General features: G+C 43.1%; 1 protein-coding gene across 1 annotated transcript in view; it reads right to left on the bottom strand.

Moving 5' to 3' along the window:
- The window catches only part of enpp1 (ectonucleotide pyrophosphatase/phosphodiesterase 1), a 61,485-nt gene that overhangs the window by 16,667 nt on the left and 28,153 nt on the right, over nucleotides 1-16,665 (bottom strand). The window contains exons 9-16 of the mRNA XM_080790525.1: nucleotides 16,119-16,228; nucleotides 15,723-15,788; nucleotides 14,687-14,759; nucleotides 13,528-13,636; nucleotides 6,607-6,738; nucleotides 6,326-6,357; nucleotides 6,055-6,182; nucleotides 4,204-4,273 (exon numbers count right to left, since the gene is read on the bottom strand). Of these exons, the coding sequence (XP_080646651.1) occupies nucleotides 4,204-4,273; nucleotides 6,055-6,182; nucleotides 6,326-6,357; nucleotides 6,607-6,738; nucleotides 13,528-13,636; nucleotides 14,687-14,759; nucleotides 15,723-15,788; nucleotides 16,119-16,228 (720 nt within the window). The remainder of the gene's footprint in view (nucleotides 1-4,203; nucleotides 4,274-6,054; nucleotides 6,183-6,325; nucleotides 6,358-6,606; nucleotides 6,739-13,527; nucleotides 13,637-14,686; nucleotides 14,760-15,722; nucleotides 15,789-16,118; nucleotides 16,229-16,665) is intronic.

Below are 16,665 nucleotides of genomic sequence, written 5' to 3'. Positions count from 1 at the left end.
TCTTGGTCGATTATGGAAAACACATAAAGTGAAAGTTGCTAAATGTATGTGGAATGTGGAATTGTGTACAGGTGACCTTGACTATTTTAAGTTTTGTGGTTTGTCTGTTGGGTCGGTCAGCCGCACGCACACACGCTCGCGCGCATACAGACATTTGTACGACAGACATTCTTTTTGCTCGGACACCTGTTATTGGAGAGAAGAACGTTTGTTGGCTATTTATACAGAGTCAAATTCCAGTGCAAAACCACGACCAGGAACTGACACAGACGTATCATATAAAGAGCGACACGAAGGAAACCTTGTAAACATGGCCTCAGAAAGAAACAAAATTAACCCAAAGCAAAACATGTGTGGGTGTCGAACAACTACAACCGCTCTAGTTTGCGTACGCACACATGCATTTTCTGTGTGGATTTATGGTGGATTTATTCTACAGGCCTTACATGTTTACCATATGGTCGCTGTCGGCCCGTGTCGGGCAGAAACCGCTTATCTCCATATTCTAATTGTTTTGTTTTTGTGTTTCGTCATACATTAACGCCCCACTTATCATACTACAGCATCACACAAAAGTATCAAAAATAGCATCTGCATGCTTGAAACGTGGCGTGAAATTATGCGCTTTGAGCTTGTAGATGTGTCGTTTTGCCCTTTTTAAATCCTGATAAGTAACGGTTTTGCACATATGAGGTTTCCACCCGACAGACATAATATTAAGAGTGGACAGTAGGTGTGGTATTGTTGGTGAGGCCCCACTATGTGGAATTGAACCGAGGTCTCTGTCTGGTTGTTTGTTTGCCTTGACTCAGACTGAGGTTTTATAGACACCTCATTGTGTGTTATTTTTAGACAAATGCCGCTTTATTCTTAGTTGCGCGCCACTGTCGCACACTGAAAGCTCACAGCACCAGACTCGAGACTGGTTATTTTTGGTGCACAACATCATAAATCAGGTACAATAGTTACAGAAAATGAGCTTGTGAAATGAAGGTCACCGGTTCGATTTCCTGCCTGAGATGCTGTACAGTACTCTTTATCCAGAACGACTTACAGTAAACGCATACGTCAAATGCATCTAGACAATCTATGATCATAGGTAAAATAAGTACGTGGCAAAATAGTATAATATAAAAATAAATCACACCCGTGTGAAGTGAGGGGCTCTCTTATCATCATAAATAAATCATCTCATTCTGGCCAATCACAATTTGCGCCCTCACTTTTGTCTTCAATGTTTGCGTTTACACAGTTTTGTCTTCAATGTTTGCGTTTACACAGTTTTGTCTTCAATGTTTGTGTTTACACAAACACTCAAAGCTGGGCATAGGAGGGGCTAGCGTCCCTCAAACATATACTCACTTCACACTCCTGTGAAGTATTAAAAGTCCATAGACTTTTTGAGGGGCTAGCGCCCCTCAAAAATAATCTGTATATTGAAACTATAGGATGCCAGGTCAACGGTATCTAAATTACATTTTAACCTTTGCATAAGACTGCATGGTCATCAAGGCTAGGGCAAGTGCTACGGGCTAATGTTGAGATTGAGAGATTGATTGAGAGAGAGTCTGCAGTTCTAACTACATGGTGGTGTTTGTTCCAGAGTTTGGGAGCCAGAAGAGTCAGGGATGAGCGGTTTCCCAGAGGTTTAGAGACGTGTGGAGCGGTGTCACAGATATTTAGGGACGTGTGGAACAATTTACAATTTAGAACGGTGTCCCGGATGTTATAGGGAAGGTTCAGACAGCTTCCATGTGTTACATTTCCCCATAGCTTCACTTTATTGGCTCTGCAGGAGATTTGAACTGGAGACACATGTGAAGGTTCAAATATGCTGCCGAAAATAAGCAGAGACAAGAAATGGGTATGCCACCTTCTGGAAACACAGCGTACGTGTCTAAAGATACCACCAAGCTAAAGATGAGCATGCCTGCTAAAAAACTAAACCAATAGCAGTGATTATACAAAGACCATGTGGTACATTTAGCCACAATTCTGGTTCACTGTGTGAGAAGTCTCTCAAGCCAAACAACATTTCCACAGTCCTCGAATGCTACAGGGAGTGTGTGTGCTTCCCGCACAGCCATGTCCGCTAAGCCGCAATCTAGATAGGCTTTGACTAATTTGAGTTCCAGTGGGAGTTATTTTATACTACCACAAAGGTGAAAGGTGAGGCGGACATCCACTTGTTCTGCTGTTAGGCGTAAGCTTTTGAAACTAGTGTGAGCCAACAGTCTGTCTCCAGAGACTACTGAGAGAATGAACGTCTGTTAGTGAGAGATTTGTGGATTAGGGTGCACCACCACTGTGAAATTTGGGAGAATTGCCCCTTCAATTGTTTTACAACTAAAGCTCTTCATGAAGCCGTTATATTTATGGTGTGTGGGATGTGTCTGTTCCTGGAGAAAATACTGTGGTCAGAAGCTCTGCCAAGTTTGTGGAATTTAAGATTGCTGGACAACTTTTTCTATCTCAGATTTACGACCAGGGCCTGCATGCATGTTGACAGTCTCTGTCAACAACTTGAAAATGCGGTTTCAAAATGGGAAATATGCATTTTGAAATAGCCAAAAAGTCGCTAACATAAACTGTGATTTAACCAGTGGGCAGTTGCAAGTGCAAATGCTATAAAGCAAACAATATTTAGATACAATTTCAGACACCTCTGGTCTCTCTAGTCATTGAATAAACCCTACATGACTGGGGCCCAGGGCTCTACACTAGGTCCATTAGTATTTCCCTTTGCACTGAATCTCTTGGCAGAAAATAGAAAAATTCGTGTAGCATAGCTACCGTCTCTAGCTACCGTCCTATTGCCTGAAGGGATGCGACGATCTGATTGGTTCAGAAACTTCAGAGCCAGCGTTTCAAACTGAAACTTAAAAATAAAATGCCCACAGTTTCCCTTTCACTACACCTTTAAGTAAAAACTAACTTTACATTTTTCTACATGTTCTACATTTAATTTGTGTACTCATTCAGTCGTCATTCAGTTGATCGATTGAACACTTTTATTAACAGGCTTTGGGTCAAGCCCCTAGGGCCTAGGCTTGTTTCCATTGTGGTCCTGGTCCTGTATAATATCGGAGTCGGTCAGAATCGTGCACCCTAGCACACAGGACCGTTGAGTGACTTCCAACGAGTGCTTCCAAACTCCAACTAGATGTGTGTGTGTGGGGGGGGGGGGGGGGGGGACGACACGACACTAGGGTGACACTGACACTTCAACACAAACTACAGACAGAATCCAACCGTGGGACGGATTTTTTGCAAAGTAGCTCAGCATGAAGCCCCCCATAAAAGAGACTACTGAGAGAATGAACGTCTCGGTTAGTGAGAGATTTGTGGATTAGGGTGCACCAGCACCGTGAAATTTGGGAGAATTGCCCCTTCAATTGTTTTACAACTAAAGCTCTTCATGAAGCCGTTATATTTATGGAGTGTGTGGGATGTGTCTGTTCCTGGAGAAAATACTGTGGTCAGAAGCTCTGCCAAGTTCGTGGAATTTAAGATTGCTGGACAACTTGTTCTATCTCAGATTTATGACCAGGGCCTCCATGCATGTTGACAGTCTCGGTCAACAACGTACCGTAAGCAATCAGTTCATGGAACACTAATTTCTAGCAATCTTAAACATCACGATTATTAAGATGACAGGCGCACTGTTATTTATATTGGTTGATATAAACCCTGCTGTGAGTTTTGTGCCCATATATGATCTGGATAAAACGTGACACACCAGAAACAAACTCAGAAATGTAAACTGTCTATGGCAGTGGGAAAGATACAGATCACAGCGGACCACCGGCATGTGAACGCTACAAGCTTGCATTGCTTAGTGTTGTATACAATATAACAATAACAACATTATATATGTGCATATAATGTTGATACAGTACAGTATTCACCCATCAACTGTAATCTGGGCTATTTGTTTGGACACATCGCCCCACAGTTAGTCAGGACTAGAATGAACCCCATAGCATCTCTATTTGGGGGACGAACATTCCGCGAAAATAGCCCATCTACAAGCGAACACGTTTTGAGCTTGTAGATCGGATATTTTCAGCGTATAGATGTGGTGTGTAGGGAAAAAGGGGGGGGGGGGGGGGGAGGTAATATAGCTCAGCTAGTTGAAGTTTTAACCAAAGAAAAACAGCTCACAATAGGCTAACGTACTGATGATACGTCCTCAACTCTGACCTGCATGTTTTTGAAGAGGTTATCTGATCCGTGGAATCCTCCGGTGCAGTACTTGATTTCCTTTGGCTGGCTGAGGACGACACAGAACAGAATAAACACACTGTGAATGGAAAGAGAGAGAGAGAGAGCGCATGTGTATGCGCGTGTGTGTGTGTGTGTGTGTGTGTGTGTGTGTGTACACGTGCGTGCATGTCTAACACTGGACTTCTGTCCCTCCCGTTCCTAAAGAATCCTGGCCAAGCGTTCTAGTCTATTCACCATAATTTCCTTTCCTCTTCTCTGCACCTCACCCCCTAGCACTCACCTCTCAACCCCACCCCCTAGCACTCTTCTCTGCACCTCACCCCCTAGCACTCTTCTCTGCACCTCACCCCCTAGCACTCACCTCTCAACCTCACCCCCTAGCACTCTTCTCTCCACCTCACCCCCTAGGACTCTTCTCTCCACCTCACCCCCTAGCACTCACCTCTTCTCTCCACCTCACCCCCTAGCACTCACCTCTTCTCTCCACCTCACCCCCTAGCACTCTTCTCTCCACCTCACCCCCTAGGACTCTTCTCTCCACCTCACCCCCTAGCACTCACCTCTTCTCTCCACCTCACCCCCTAGCACTCACCTCTTCTCTCCACCTCACCCCCTAGCACTCATCTCTTCTCTCCCCACCTCACCCCCTAGCACTCACCTCTTCTCTCCACCTCACCCCCTAGCACTCTTCTCTCCACCTCACCCCCTAGCACTCTTCTCTCCACCTCACCCCCTAGCACTCTTCTCTCCACCTCACCCCCTCTTCTCTCCACCTCACCCCCTAGCAATCATCTCTTCTCTCCCCACCTCACGGCGTATACTAGCACTCACCTCTTCTCAGTGGTGGAAAATGTACTCGCAGTATGTACTTAAAGGACCCCATCACCACTTTTCAACCTATCTTTATATTTTCAACCCATCTTCATATAATTGGTCCGATAAAATACCACCTGTCCACCAGTGACATCATCGATGGGGAATGCAAGCTAATAGAAACTGCAGGCTTTCTATTCCTAAAAAGGTGCAATGTGATAATAGATGCCATCGTTCTCACGATAATAAAATCACACCCGTGTGAAGTGAGTGGTGCAACTCTGTGTGGGGGTTAGGAGGTGGGGGAAAAGTTCCAGACCCACAGGAACGCACCCAGGGTGCCGGCCCGATTCCGGCGAGCCACCCCGCGTCCGAAACGGTTGAGAAATGACAGAGTTACCGTGTGGGGGTCCCTCTACTGTACTGTACTGTCACTGTACTGCATGTACTGGCACACCCGAAATCATCATATATACAGTTAATATGTATGTGTGAGTTTGTGTGTCTGTTAGGTTGCGCACAGGTGGTGAAAAACAGCCATGCTGTTTTCGTGCTCATACCCACCCACCCACCCACCCAGCCAGCTACCCAGGTCCCAGCTACCCAGCCACCCACACTCCTCAGCTCCGTAAGGGAGTGGTTGCACCACTCAAAAATCTAACTATATAAAAAAAATCTGGTTAAAAAATAAACTGTCACTATATTACAGGTTTCTGAACTGCCCACAGCATGTTGATCTATGACACAGTAAAAATAATTGTGCCATTTTATCATGAACATTAGTGAGGACAATTACTGTACTGTACTGTATATGAAGATACTCTACAAGTGAAAGTCCGGAATTCAAAATGTTCTCGAGTAAAAGCGCAAAAGTATTGTCATCAAAATGTAATTAAAATACCAAAAGTAAAAGTACTAATTATACAGAATGTCCGGTTTCAAGTATTCAAATCTTTGATATACAACTTTTGACAATAGCAGATCCACAAGCCCACAATGCATCACATCACTTACAGAGCGGCCTGCCAGCCCGGCTTCATGTACAGGTGGCCCCTCTCGATGCGCACGTTGTTGGCGAAGTGCATGCGCTTGGGGAGGTTCTCTTTGAGGTAAGGCCTCATTGGCTGGTCGGGGATCCTGCACTTCAGAACACAGGGCAGACAGGAGGGGAGAATCAACGCGCCGCACACGGAGGGAATGTGTTGTTTGATGGAGAGGTCAAGCAGGCAGATAATTTGTCATTCCGCTTAACAATGCAAACGTCAACAGGGGTTATGTGACATACCGACAGATTCTTCACCAGGCCCTCATAGTCGACTGCATGGAGGAAGACACAGACACATGCACGCGCACATACGTACGTACACACACACACACACACACACACACACACACACACACACACACACACACACACACACACACACACACACACACACACACACACAACGAATGAGAAGATAAGGAAAGGCATTGTTTTAGTTACAGCCACACTGATAATAATGAATAATGTCACCTTGTGAATTACACGGGAAGTGCAGTAGGACATTATCAAGGGGAACTCACAGGAGAAGAAGTTTTCGGGAAGGCGCTTGGGTCTGATTCGAGCGGCGGGGCCTTGGATGACCACAAAGTCATCAATGTTGTCCTGATAGGTCGACACGTATGCTGCTTTTTTACACGAGGCCTCCTCCATGCCTGCAATACCATAACCACAATATCAACACTGGTTCCCAAACACTGGGTTGCAGACACATTTTTATGGGTCCCTTTATTTTTGGTTTCCTTTCAATTCTTATTATTTTAAAACAATAAGTTTTTCATGAATTAATAACAAATTCAATTATGTTTTCAGAAATGTCATGAATAAATAAAAAGAAAAATCTAAGGAATTAGGAAACAAATGTAAGGAAGTAGAAATAGTCAATCTTTACAATCTCATAATGTGGTGCGTTGTGAGCTTGTAGATCAGCTATTTTCACTAGTTTGGGTTCCAGAATCCAGGCAAACATCCGATTTCTCTTTTGGGTCTTGAGCTAAAAAGTTTGGGAACCACTGAACTAGAACAATCACACTCGGTAGAATGTATACTGTACCTCCAGAGAGACAGGTTTCTTGTTTAGAAACACTACTGGGTGTGCGGCACGCATTCAGAGGTTAAAATCGCTTTATGGAACACACACAGTTGATTAGACTATAAATCAAATCAGATCAGCTGTTGGGTGATTACAGTCAGCTAGAGCACTGGCTGTCAAACATATTCATGTCAAATTGATATTTATTTGACCACAGGCCCCCCCCTTGAAAATATTTTGTTCCAGGAACTCCCAGGAAAGGACATGTACAGTATCTACAATAATCAAGATTTGTCAGCTTTTTTCGTTTTCCTTCTGAAAATAGTCAACAGTGAGTTGCATGATCATGTGACCGCAAGTACAAGTCTGTCTCACACAGGCGGTAAAAATCCGCTAGCTAGCGTAGCCAATAATACGGAGGTCATTAAAACGCTGATTCCCCTACTCTGAGGCAATGGTGTATTGATCGTGACTTACAAGTTTTATTAGTTTCAAGTCTTCTTCCCATAGCATGATTTAAGTTTATTTTATTGTATGTATGATAAACCAGGGGTATGTTTTCCGGGCGTGTGATTGAGTTCTACTGAGTGAAAACCCACCCTCACACCACTTCCACCCAATAGTGGGCGGCAAAAGCAATACTTTTCAGGACCGGAAATTCCAAAATGGTAGTTTTTAATTTGCTGATGTAGTGGCTTCAAATGGTCTAGGGTCTCACACAAGGTCAGTGTTAATTTTGTCAACTATAACTATGTCTACTACCTATTTTCCCTGACAAAAAGTAAATAAAAAAACTAAACTATGGTGACTAAAAACAAAATATATTGACAATTTTGTCAACAAATAAAAACTAGACTACCGGTAACATGTAAGGGAGGGACTAGTGGAGGAGAGATCCAGTAGAACTATAAGACATGTCATTTTATGTTTGGTTGTGCTCTGAAAATAGCATATCGACAAGCCTACAATCCGTCACTGCGACATGTTGTGAGCTTGTAGATCGGCAAAGTGTAAAATCAGCCACGGCCTGCCAAAATAAGTTTTTGTCGACAAAAGATATCGACTGTAGATTTAGTCTAGACTTTTCAGATGACTAAAACTAAATGTCATGTTATTCAAAAGACTGAATTAACACTGGGAGGAGTGCTTCTTCAGTATAGTAGCACAGGATGGGCAGGGATGGGCATGTGTAGACTTGGAAGAGTGTTTGCGGTTAGCCGCAGTTAATCATGGAGCGACATCATATTTATACAAATTAACATTAGAGTGCACATCATCATAAGTCGACCAAAAAAACCATGTCATTACGGAAAGAGCCTGCAAGGTGAACAACGTTTACCGGTAAATAAAGTTTAAATAACAGTCATCTGTCTTGGAAATGTGTTCCACTGTGTCTTGAGCAAAAACGTTCCTCTGTTTTAAAAGCCTATCCATTGAAAACAAATTTTTAACTAAACTGTGGGTTTGTAGATTTCAAAAGCAGTCTTTAGCCCTTTTGCGTGTGGCTCGCTTTGAAGTGCATATTTATAGATTTCTTGGCTAGCTTGGATATTTCATACGTGGATCCAACTGGATGAAGTTAATTCGGCACTGTGGTTCTGGGCTGAGTAGGGTGAAGGGTAGTTCAGCTGTTACTACTAATAGTGAGTCATCATGCCACTGTGCTGAGAAAAAGCAGCATGTGTCCCATAGAACTGCTGACTGTTGCTTTCAAAAACAAAATGATACATATGGCCCAATCATAGTATACAGTTATAACACAATGAATGACACCTGAATTTCCCTCAGGATCAATAAAGGTCTGTCTCTGTCGCTCTCTATGTCTTTCTGGAACAATTACGGACGGTATATAGCTCCTGACAAGTCACCTGAAAAGTCACCGTTTTTCAATCCTGAAAAGTAATCATTTTGTACATAAGGCTTCTACCAGACAGAGAGACAATTATATTATGTCATTTTTCATGTCAATCAGTCCTAAACGGTTGGTGGTATATTTTCATAATAGATGGGTAACATGTAGTCATGTACCCGTCCAATCCCTAATCACTGGAAACACTATGCAACTGTCAAGAATCTCAAGATATATTATGCCGTTTCCACTTTACCAATGACAAACGATTATCTAACTTTGGGCAAAGTTTCATGGTGATCCGTCCATTTAAGTTATGCTGCAAACAAACCTACTCTGTGGTCGGAGGCAATAAACTTTATTTATAAGGTACATTAAAGAACCAGTGAAAACATGTGGTTATACTTGTAGTGGGGGAAAATAGCCTTGGTCACAGAACAGAATGATCATCAAGTGAAACGCGTGACATGGCACCTATAATTCATGCCGTACATCAGAGAGCAATCGGAGACCATGGGAACTTCCAGTGTACCATCATTTCAGCAAACGTAACTCAAAACAAGAGCACCACATCTGTGGTTACACTGAGCTTGACCTCGAGTGCAGAGTGCTGATATGAAAACCTTTTCAAGCTGCCTTGGTACTGAACCCCTGGAGTTTCAACCAAACCAGATCCCAGCCAAAGGCTAATGTCATATAGGAGTCTAGGACCTGTCAGAGATGGACAAGTAAACAATAGCAAATTATGTGACAACCAGAGAGAGAGAGTGCTGCCAATGAGGGGGAAGAAAACGTGACCCATGCAGTGCTGGAGAATGACAAGCTTGAGTTTTAAATACTACATTGTTTTCAATGAGGGCAGCGCAAATATCAGTACGTTTAGGTATGTGTGCAACATGACAAATGTTTTAAAGTATTGTACAGTGACAACTAAAGTCTCTGTAATAATTTGTTATACCATTACAAAAAAACGATCTAAAATAAAGTGATTTAAGATCATTAAAGCTGGGCTGTTGCAGGATTGCAGAAACTCTTAATGTGCTCTTTCGAGACGTCAATATATAATGCAAACATAACCTGTGATATGACTTCTTTCATTTGTCCAAATCAATAATTTTGATAATTTAAAGGTCACAGTCATTAAAAAATGTTTGCTCATGCCTTGTCTACTCGTCTACACGTTTTGGAGCTTGTAGATTGTTCACTTTTAAATTAAGTGATTTGGTGTGTAGAGGGGACAAAAGGAGGGGATCAGGTACAGACCCCTGCGTGACCCAGGTCAACAAAGTATAAAGCAATTTAAACTCTCTATACCAATTTAGTAGTCAAGTACATTTTTCAGGAATGACAAACTTCTACAATCTGTCTAACGGTACACTCATAACAGAGCTTGTTGTCCGTCAGTCACTAAGGAATGGGGTGCGTTTGGAAATATGCTCTGAGAATTTTCTCTGATTTCAGAGCGCTCTGGTATCGATATCCTGGATAGTATATTTATATTTAAAAAGGTATATCTGAAATGTGTCAACGGTAAAACCAACTGTGGAAAAACCTGTGTGTTGTCCTTGACCACAGCCTCATCTTTGGAAAGCACATTAGCAATGACACTAAAATACCGTTTCATCACCCGAGAAACATTGCAAGAGTCAGACCCTTCCTCTCCCCCTAGAGGATGCTAAGAAACTGACTCAAGCCTTTTTATTATCAATCAGGTTACTGTAACACCTTACACAGGCTTGCCTAAGAAAGCCACTGAGCGGCTGCAACTCATTCGAAATGCAGCAGTCAGAATCCTAACCAACACCAGGAATAGGGACCACATTATCCCTGTTCTTGCATCCTTGCACTGGATCCCTGTGAAAAAAAAGGTTTTTTTACTTGTATTTATAGTCTTGAATGGTCCACCTTCCTATTTGTCGGATTCCCTGCAATAGTATGTCCCAGGCCGCCCGATAGGTCACTCGGTGATGGACGGCTAACTGAGCTATCGACAAATGGCAAGACATGGTGAAGCTGCCAAACTAGTGGAGGGAAGATCTACAGACGCACAACGTAGCTTGTAGATACGCCATTTTCACTACTTCATATTTATTTTTTATTAATTGGAATTTCTGAGATGCTTTTGTTTGTTTTAAAATGTATTCAATTATTCAAAAGTAAATGGGATTTTTACCCGAGTTGTGACCCATACAAATTGGTCCGCGACCTACAAATGGGTCCCAGTTCTAGAGCAGAGGTTCCCAACCACCCCAAATGGCAAATGGTGCATTTATATAGCGCCTTTATCCAAGGCGCTTTACATAGATTGTGCATCAATTCACCCATTCACACACATGTAGTCATACACCGATGGTGGCGGAAACCATGCAAGGCACCAACCAGCACATCAGGAGCAATTTGGGGTTCAGACTCAGAGTCTTGCTCAAGGACACTTCGACACTAACGCTGGGGGAGCCCGGGTTCGAACTGGCAACCTTGCGGTTACCATCCAGCCACTCTACCCCTGAGCCACCACCGCCGAGGTATATGAAAAACCTTGTGTCACCAGGATTTTCCAAACTCCCCCCCCCCCCCCCCTCCATCTTAAACATTCATGTATCAAAAGCTGATGTAACCCAGGTAAAGTAATGAGTCACTCTGCATCCTGTTTGCCGAAACGTCGGTTCAATAAAAAAATCTTGCATTGTGACTACGAGTTGTGCGGCCTCTTTCCATTTTTTTCCAAGTTTTATCTCCCGCGGTCAGCACCTCCCCACTACTGGTTGTTTTGTTCTGTCACTCTGCATGTTTAACTAAAGTTTTACACATTTTTTTTAAATATTATACTATCCTTGTTGATATAACGCCTATAGGTCAATGATATAACACTATGTTGATATAATATTACTGTATATCAGCGAGTAGGCTACTTGAAGCCAGTCTCTGTGTTTTGGTATGATGATCCGTGACCCCCATCACCACCCCCATGCCGGTCTGCAAACATTTTATGAACTGTCAGCCGGTCTGTGGTAATAGAAAGGTTGGGAACCCCTGCTCTAGAGTGCCAAACAAGCTGCAACCTTCCTCCATCGTTCAGGCGCTCGTGACAGCGTGTGCTCCGAGTGCTCCCAGAACACTTTTCTCTGAACTTTCTAACAGTGACACTTCGACCTCAGATTTTCCGAGCGAACCACAAGATCACCCGTGGGCGCTCTCTGGCGCCGTTAGAGCATATTTCCAAAAGCAAAGAAGGATCAAGCGTTGTTTTTTGGCGATCTGGTGGCCACTGTTCCCACATGCAGGACTCCCTTCTGGTTTCACAGCTCCTGAATTATTTGGGAGCGCATGTTGACGGGGTCTGAACTCCACTAGATGTACAGTGCAGCGCGTAGAGCCAGGGCCGGCTGCTACAGTGACTTTAAATTAATAACCAGTCTTCCAAATTACAACGCCGATGGAGGCGTTTATTACAAGGATAGACGAACATCGCCCTGAGCCACATTTACTGTATCTCAAGTTCTCAACTCATCGATGCATATGCCTAATTACAGGGCCAGACATATGGCCTGCAGATGTCCTGGTATCTCCCTCTCTGCCCCCATCCAGCACAGCAAAACCAGATTTATACTCTGTGCCGTGCACGGACAATAGCTGATCTACAAGCCATTTTACATCTGCGGAATATGTACAGTACATCTGCAGAGTTTGGAGATCGGCTATTTTCCGCACGAGCTCGACACCCGCACGCAACTACAGTAAGTATAACTCAGCCTTAACGCTTCTACCCCACTGAGCTGGCTCATACCACATAAGCCTCACTAAGGCCCTCACTAGACCTGCCGTCTCAGTCTGGTATGCGCGTTCCCGTGTCCCCTCGTCTTCCCCGGGAACAGGTGTCGTATGTCAAACAGTGGAAGCTGACACTTGTGACACTTAACTGAGTAAACGGTGGGACAGTCCCTCTAAGGCACCGGGGTGACAAATGATCCAAAAGTGCTTGGCGACCGAACAGGGAAGCCTCGGCTCGCCTAGAACCAACCAGGGTTTTTTTGCAATGGGAAGAAAGAAAATGCCAGTGACATTAAACAGCTCGATTTCAGGAAAGCCAAGAGAGTGGGGCAAGTGAGGACACCCATTTTTTCTTTGCTCTTTTCCTTCCCTGCAAACTAAACGAGGTCATTTCCTATTCATACTGTTCTCATTAAGGCCTTTTGTGGTCGGCGTTCAATTTTTAGGGAAAACATATCCAACCTTTGATTTTGTTTTTTGTTTTTAAATCAGTTCTGTCTGGGCGCGTTCGTGCATCGTTTTACAAAGTAAATTCTGTGTTTATTTTCCAAATAAAAGCTGCTGTAAACGTATCATTGCTCCCCTTCACAACCTATAACCTTGATGTTAGCAGCTAGTGCGCAGAGTTTGAAGCTGCAACCTGGGACTTAGTACAATATTTGCCTCTGAGATGTAGTGGAAAAAAGTGGAAATTGGAAATACTCAAGTAAAGTAAAAATACCTCAATACTTAAGTAAATGTATACTTCCACCACTGCGTACAGCCTGTATGTATGTTTTTAAAGGTGACTCTCACCGTGGTCGGAGAGCACCAGCATGTTGACACAGCGGTGCAGGTCCCTCTGTTTGAGTCCGTCCATCAACATCCCCAACAACCTGTCCACGTTCAGCAGGGCCTCGATCACCTGCAAACACCAACAACACATCAGCAACACCACCTCAGTCCAGGATATCTTCATATGTCATCTTTTCATGCTTTTTTGTGAATGAATATTTCGTATGAATATTATTTAACCATTTAAAACTAGTCCTTACCCGTACGAATATCTGAACAACAAATGATGTACAGTGTGGGTAATGCGATTTAATAGATCATATTGTTGATGTATGTATTTTGACGTGTAATCAGTCTGGTCTCAGAGGCACTTGCCGGGCAGGTAGGAAAGGTACAATTCTGGGGAAATTGCAAAGTGTGGTTGCCTCGATCGCACAGACAACGGAAATATATACTTCCTGGACTACATGTTGTCTCAGTAAGACAACCCTCCCCCTATCCACAAGGAGCAGTGCACCAAAGCATTATGGGAATTGTTGGAAGTGAGCCCAGTGTCCATGGCATTGGCATCATGGACACTTTGAAATACTAAAATATCTAAAAATACATATTACCCACATAAAAACCCCCAGGAAAGTGTTTGTCTCCCAAACATCATTAAAATAAGATCTGGTTGCAAAAGGGGTGAAGTGTCCTTTTAAATATCTTCTGAGTTGCAGCTTAAAATTCACTCGTAGTATTATTTTTTGCTTGTCCTCATTCAGACACTGTAAACTGGACAGACACTTTGTGGGGTTTATTCATTAACCCTGTCATTAACAAACGGAATGTGGTTTGACCAAATTAACCTTGGACCGAGGGACAACACATACAAAACACTGTTGACTTGCTGTAGACTTCCCCTAAAATATACAGAACCTTCCAATATTACATTCCTGTCGCTGTCAGATACAGAACAGTAGGAAACCTTGTGTGCCCTAAACAGTTACTCTTCAGGAAATAGTATGTTCGCCTATAATGATTTGCCCAAAACAGGGATGCCAGGTTGAAAGTGATTACGAGTCCATGCAATGCATGTTAGCCATTCACACTTCCCTCAAATCTCATGGTTAATATTATGACACACTCAACATGTTCCCCTGTGCTTGCGTTAACCTCTGTTGCGTAACGTTGGTCTAACCTGGCTGCTCGTTGGCCCGTAGCGATGGCCTGCGGCATCCGGCTCCTCCAGGTACAGAGTGTAGAAGTCGGGCCTGAAGTTACAAAAGAAACTAATTGGTTAGAGTCGTTAGACGATGCATCTATGGACTGGAAACACGTTATCGTTACATAATGTTTACTTTTACACACACTACACCAGCTCAGTGGCCTTCTGCTTAGAGCAGTGGTTCTCAAACATCTTTGGCTCGGGTTCAATCCCTGGCCAAGCCATACCAAAGACTATAGAAATAGTACAAATATGGAGTAATCCTGGTCTCTATACTGCTTCCCCCTGGTCAGCTGGGGCACTTGATGGAGGGGAAAGGAACTGTTTGGAATAATGTGTTCCTTCCACGTCCTCCTCCCGGGGAAACTCCCCTGTCAGGTGATAAGAAGTGGCCTGCTCACTCCTCCTCAAGCATGAGCTCAGTTCGGGGCTCTCCCCAGGTTGGGAGAGTAGCGCCCAGGATTACAATTTAGGCATTGGCACGAGGCGAAAACATTTTATGGGTTACAAAATTGTGGGATAAAAAATTCAGTAAAACTAAATAATAAATAAAAAGACAAAGTACACATACTAGTATCATGTTCAAGGGTGCAACTACATCATGTGACATACTAGCATCATGTTCAGGGGTGTAACTATATCATAACATACTAGTGCCATGTCCTGGAGGTGCAATCTCACGCTAAACTACTTACTAATATTTAACCACTTACAACATATACTGTTCTTAGTTGAGCGGGGTCCCCTCCGGCTCTATTGGTCCCTTTCCTTTTTTCCCCTCTACACCACATTTCTTTGCTAAAACTAACCTGTACGCAAGCTCAAAACGCACTGTCTGCAACACATTCTGAGCTTGCAGATAGCGCAAGGCTATTTGTCTTTGCCAGAATAGATATGGTTAAATTCCAACTATTGCCTAAAGAATAGTTTTTGTGCTACTATTTGAGTAAGGCTGATGGCTATAGAACAAGAATGCTAACACATGATAATAATGAAAAGTAAGCAATACCTTTCTCCCTCAGGTAGACTGAGCCATTCCAACAACGTTGCAATTCTCTTCTCAAATGGAACACTCCTGTGAAAACAGAATGAAATCGTGTCATGTTATGAATACTCTGCCTTGTAATAAAAACATCTCATCACGAGGACAATGAGATCAGAGGCATCGTCCTTTTTTTTTTTTTTACAGAATCAATTGTTTTATGGTCACGGATTACTTGATTCTATAGGCTTAGAAATAATCAATATAAATATTTTTGGAAATCTCTATGGGAAAAATGAATGGGGTCTGGAACGATGGCACCAGAAAATGGCCGCCAGTGCTATGCTCCATTAGGCTAAAAGGATAACACATAAAAGACATGGATTCCATTGTGGTCCTACAGTATATATACATGTCTCTCACCTGTCATATTTCTTGTAGTAAGTAGGGAACCTGCCATTGACAGCTACATCTGAACCTGGCCAGAAGAATGTGGCCGTCTTCAGGTTGTTGTCCATGGCTGTAAGCCAGACCTGAGAGGAGAGGAGAGGTAGCTTTAAATAATGTAATGGTAAAATCAGACACATTGTGCTACTACAGTACAGCGAATGCTACGGTATGCCATTCATCACAGTGACACTGTTTAACCACTTAACCCTGATATACTTTGTTGACTGGAGTCCCCTAGGGCTCTATACTTGGCCCCCTGTGTTTCCCCCCCAAGTCTACTGAATGTTTGCCCCATTATAGGCACACTAGGGTCCATATGTGACACAGGCCAGCACTTTGGTCCTCAACTCGCCAGAATGAAATGGTCGAAATGGTCGAAATAAAATCGTTTTTTTTTTTTATGTGATTTTCTTTTTTTTTCATATTAACATAGTTTGAATGTTGAAGAAGGTTTTTATTCCAACAGATTGTTCATTTGGGCAAATTAAACGTATACATTTATATGTCAAAGTAGGCTTGT

The sequence above is a fragment of the Protomyctophum bolini genome (assembly GCF_963924005.1).
Source record: "Protomyctophum bolini genome assembly, chromosome: 19".
NCBI classification, from domain to species: Eukaryota; Metazoa; Chordata; class Actinopteri; order Myctophiformes; family Myctophidae; genus Protomyctophum; species Protomyctophum bolini.
The sequence above is the reverse complement of the archived record's forward strand: the minus strand, read 5'-3'. Positions and strand labels throughout refer to the sequence as shown.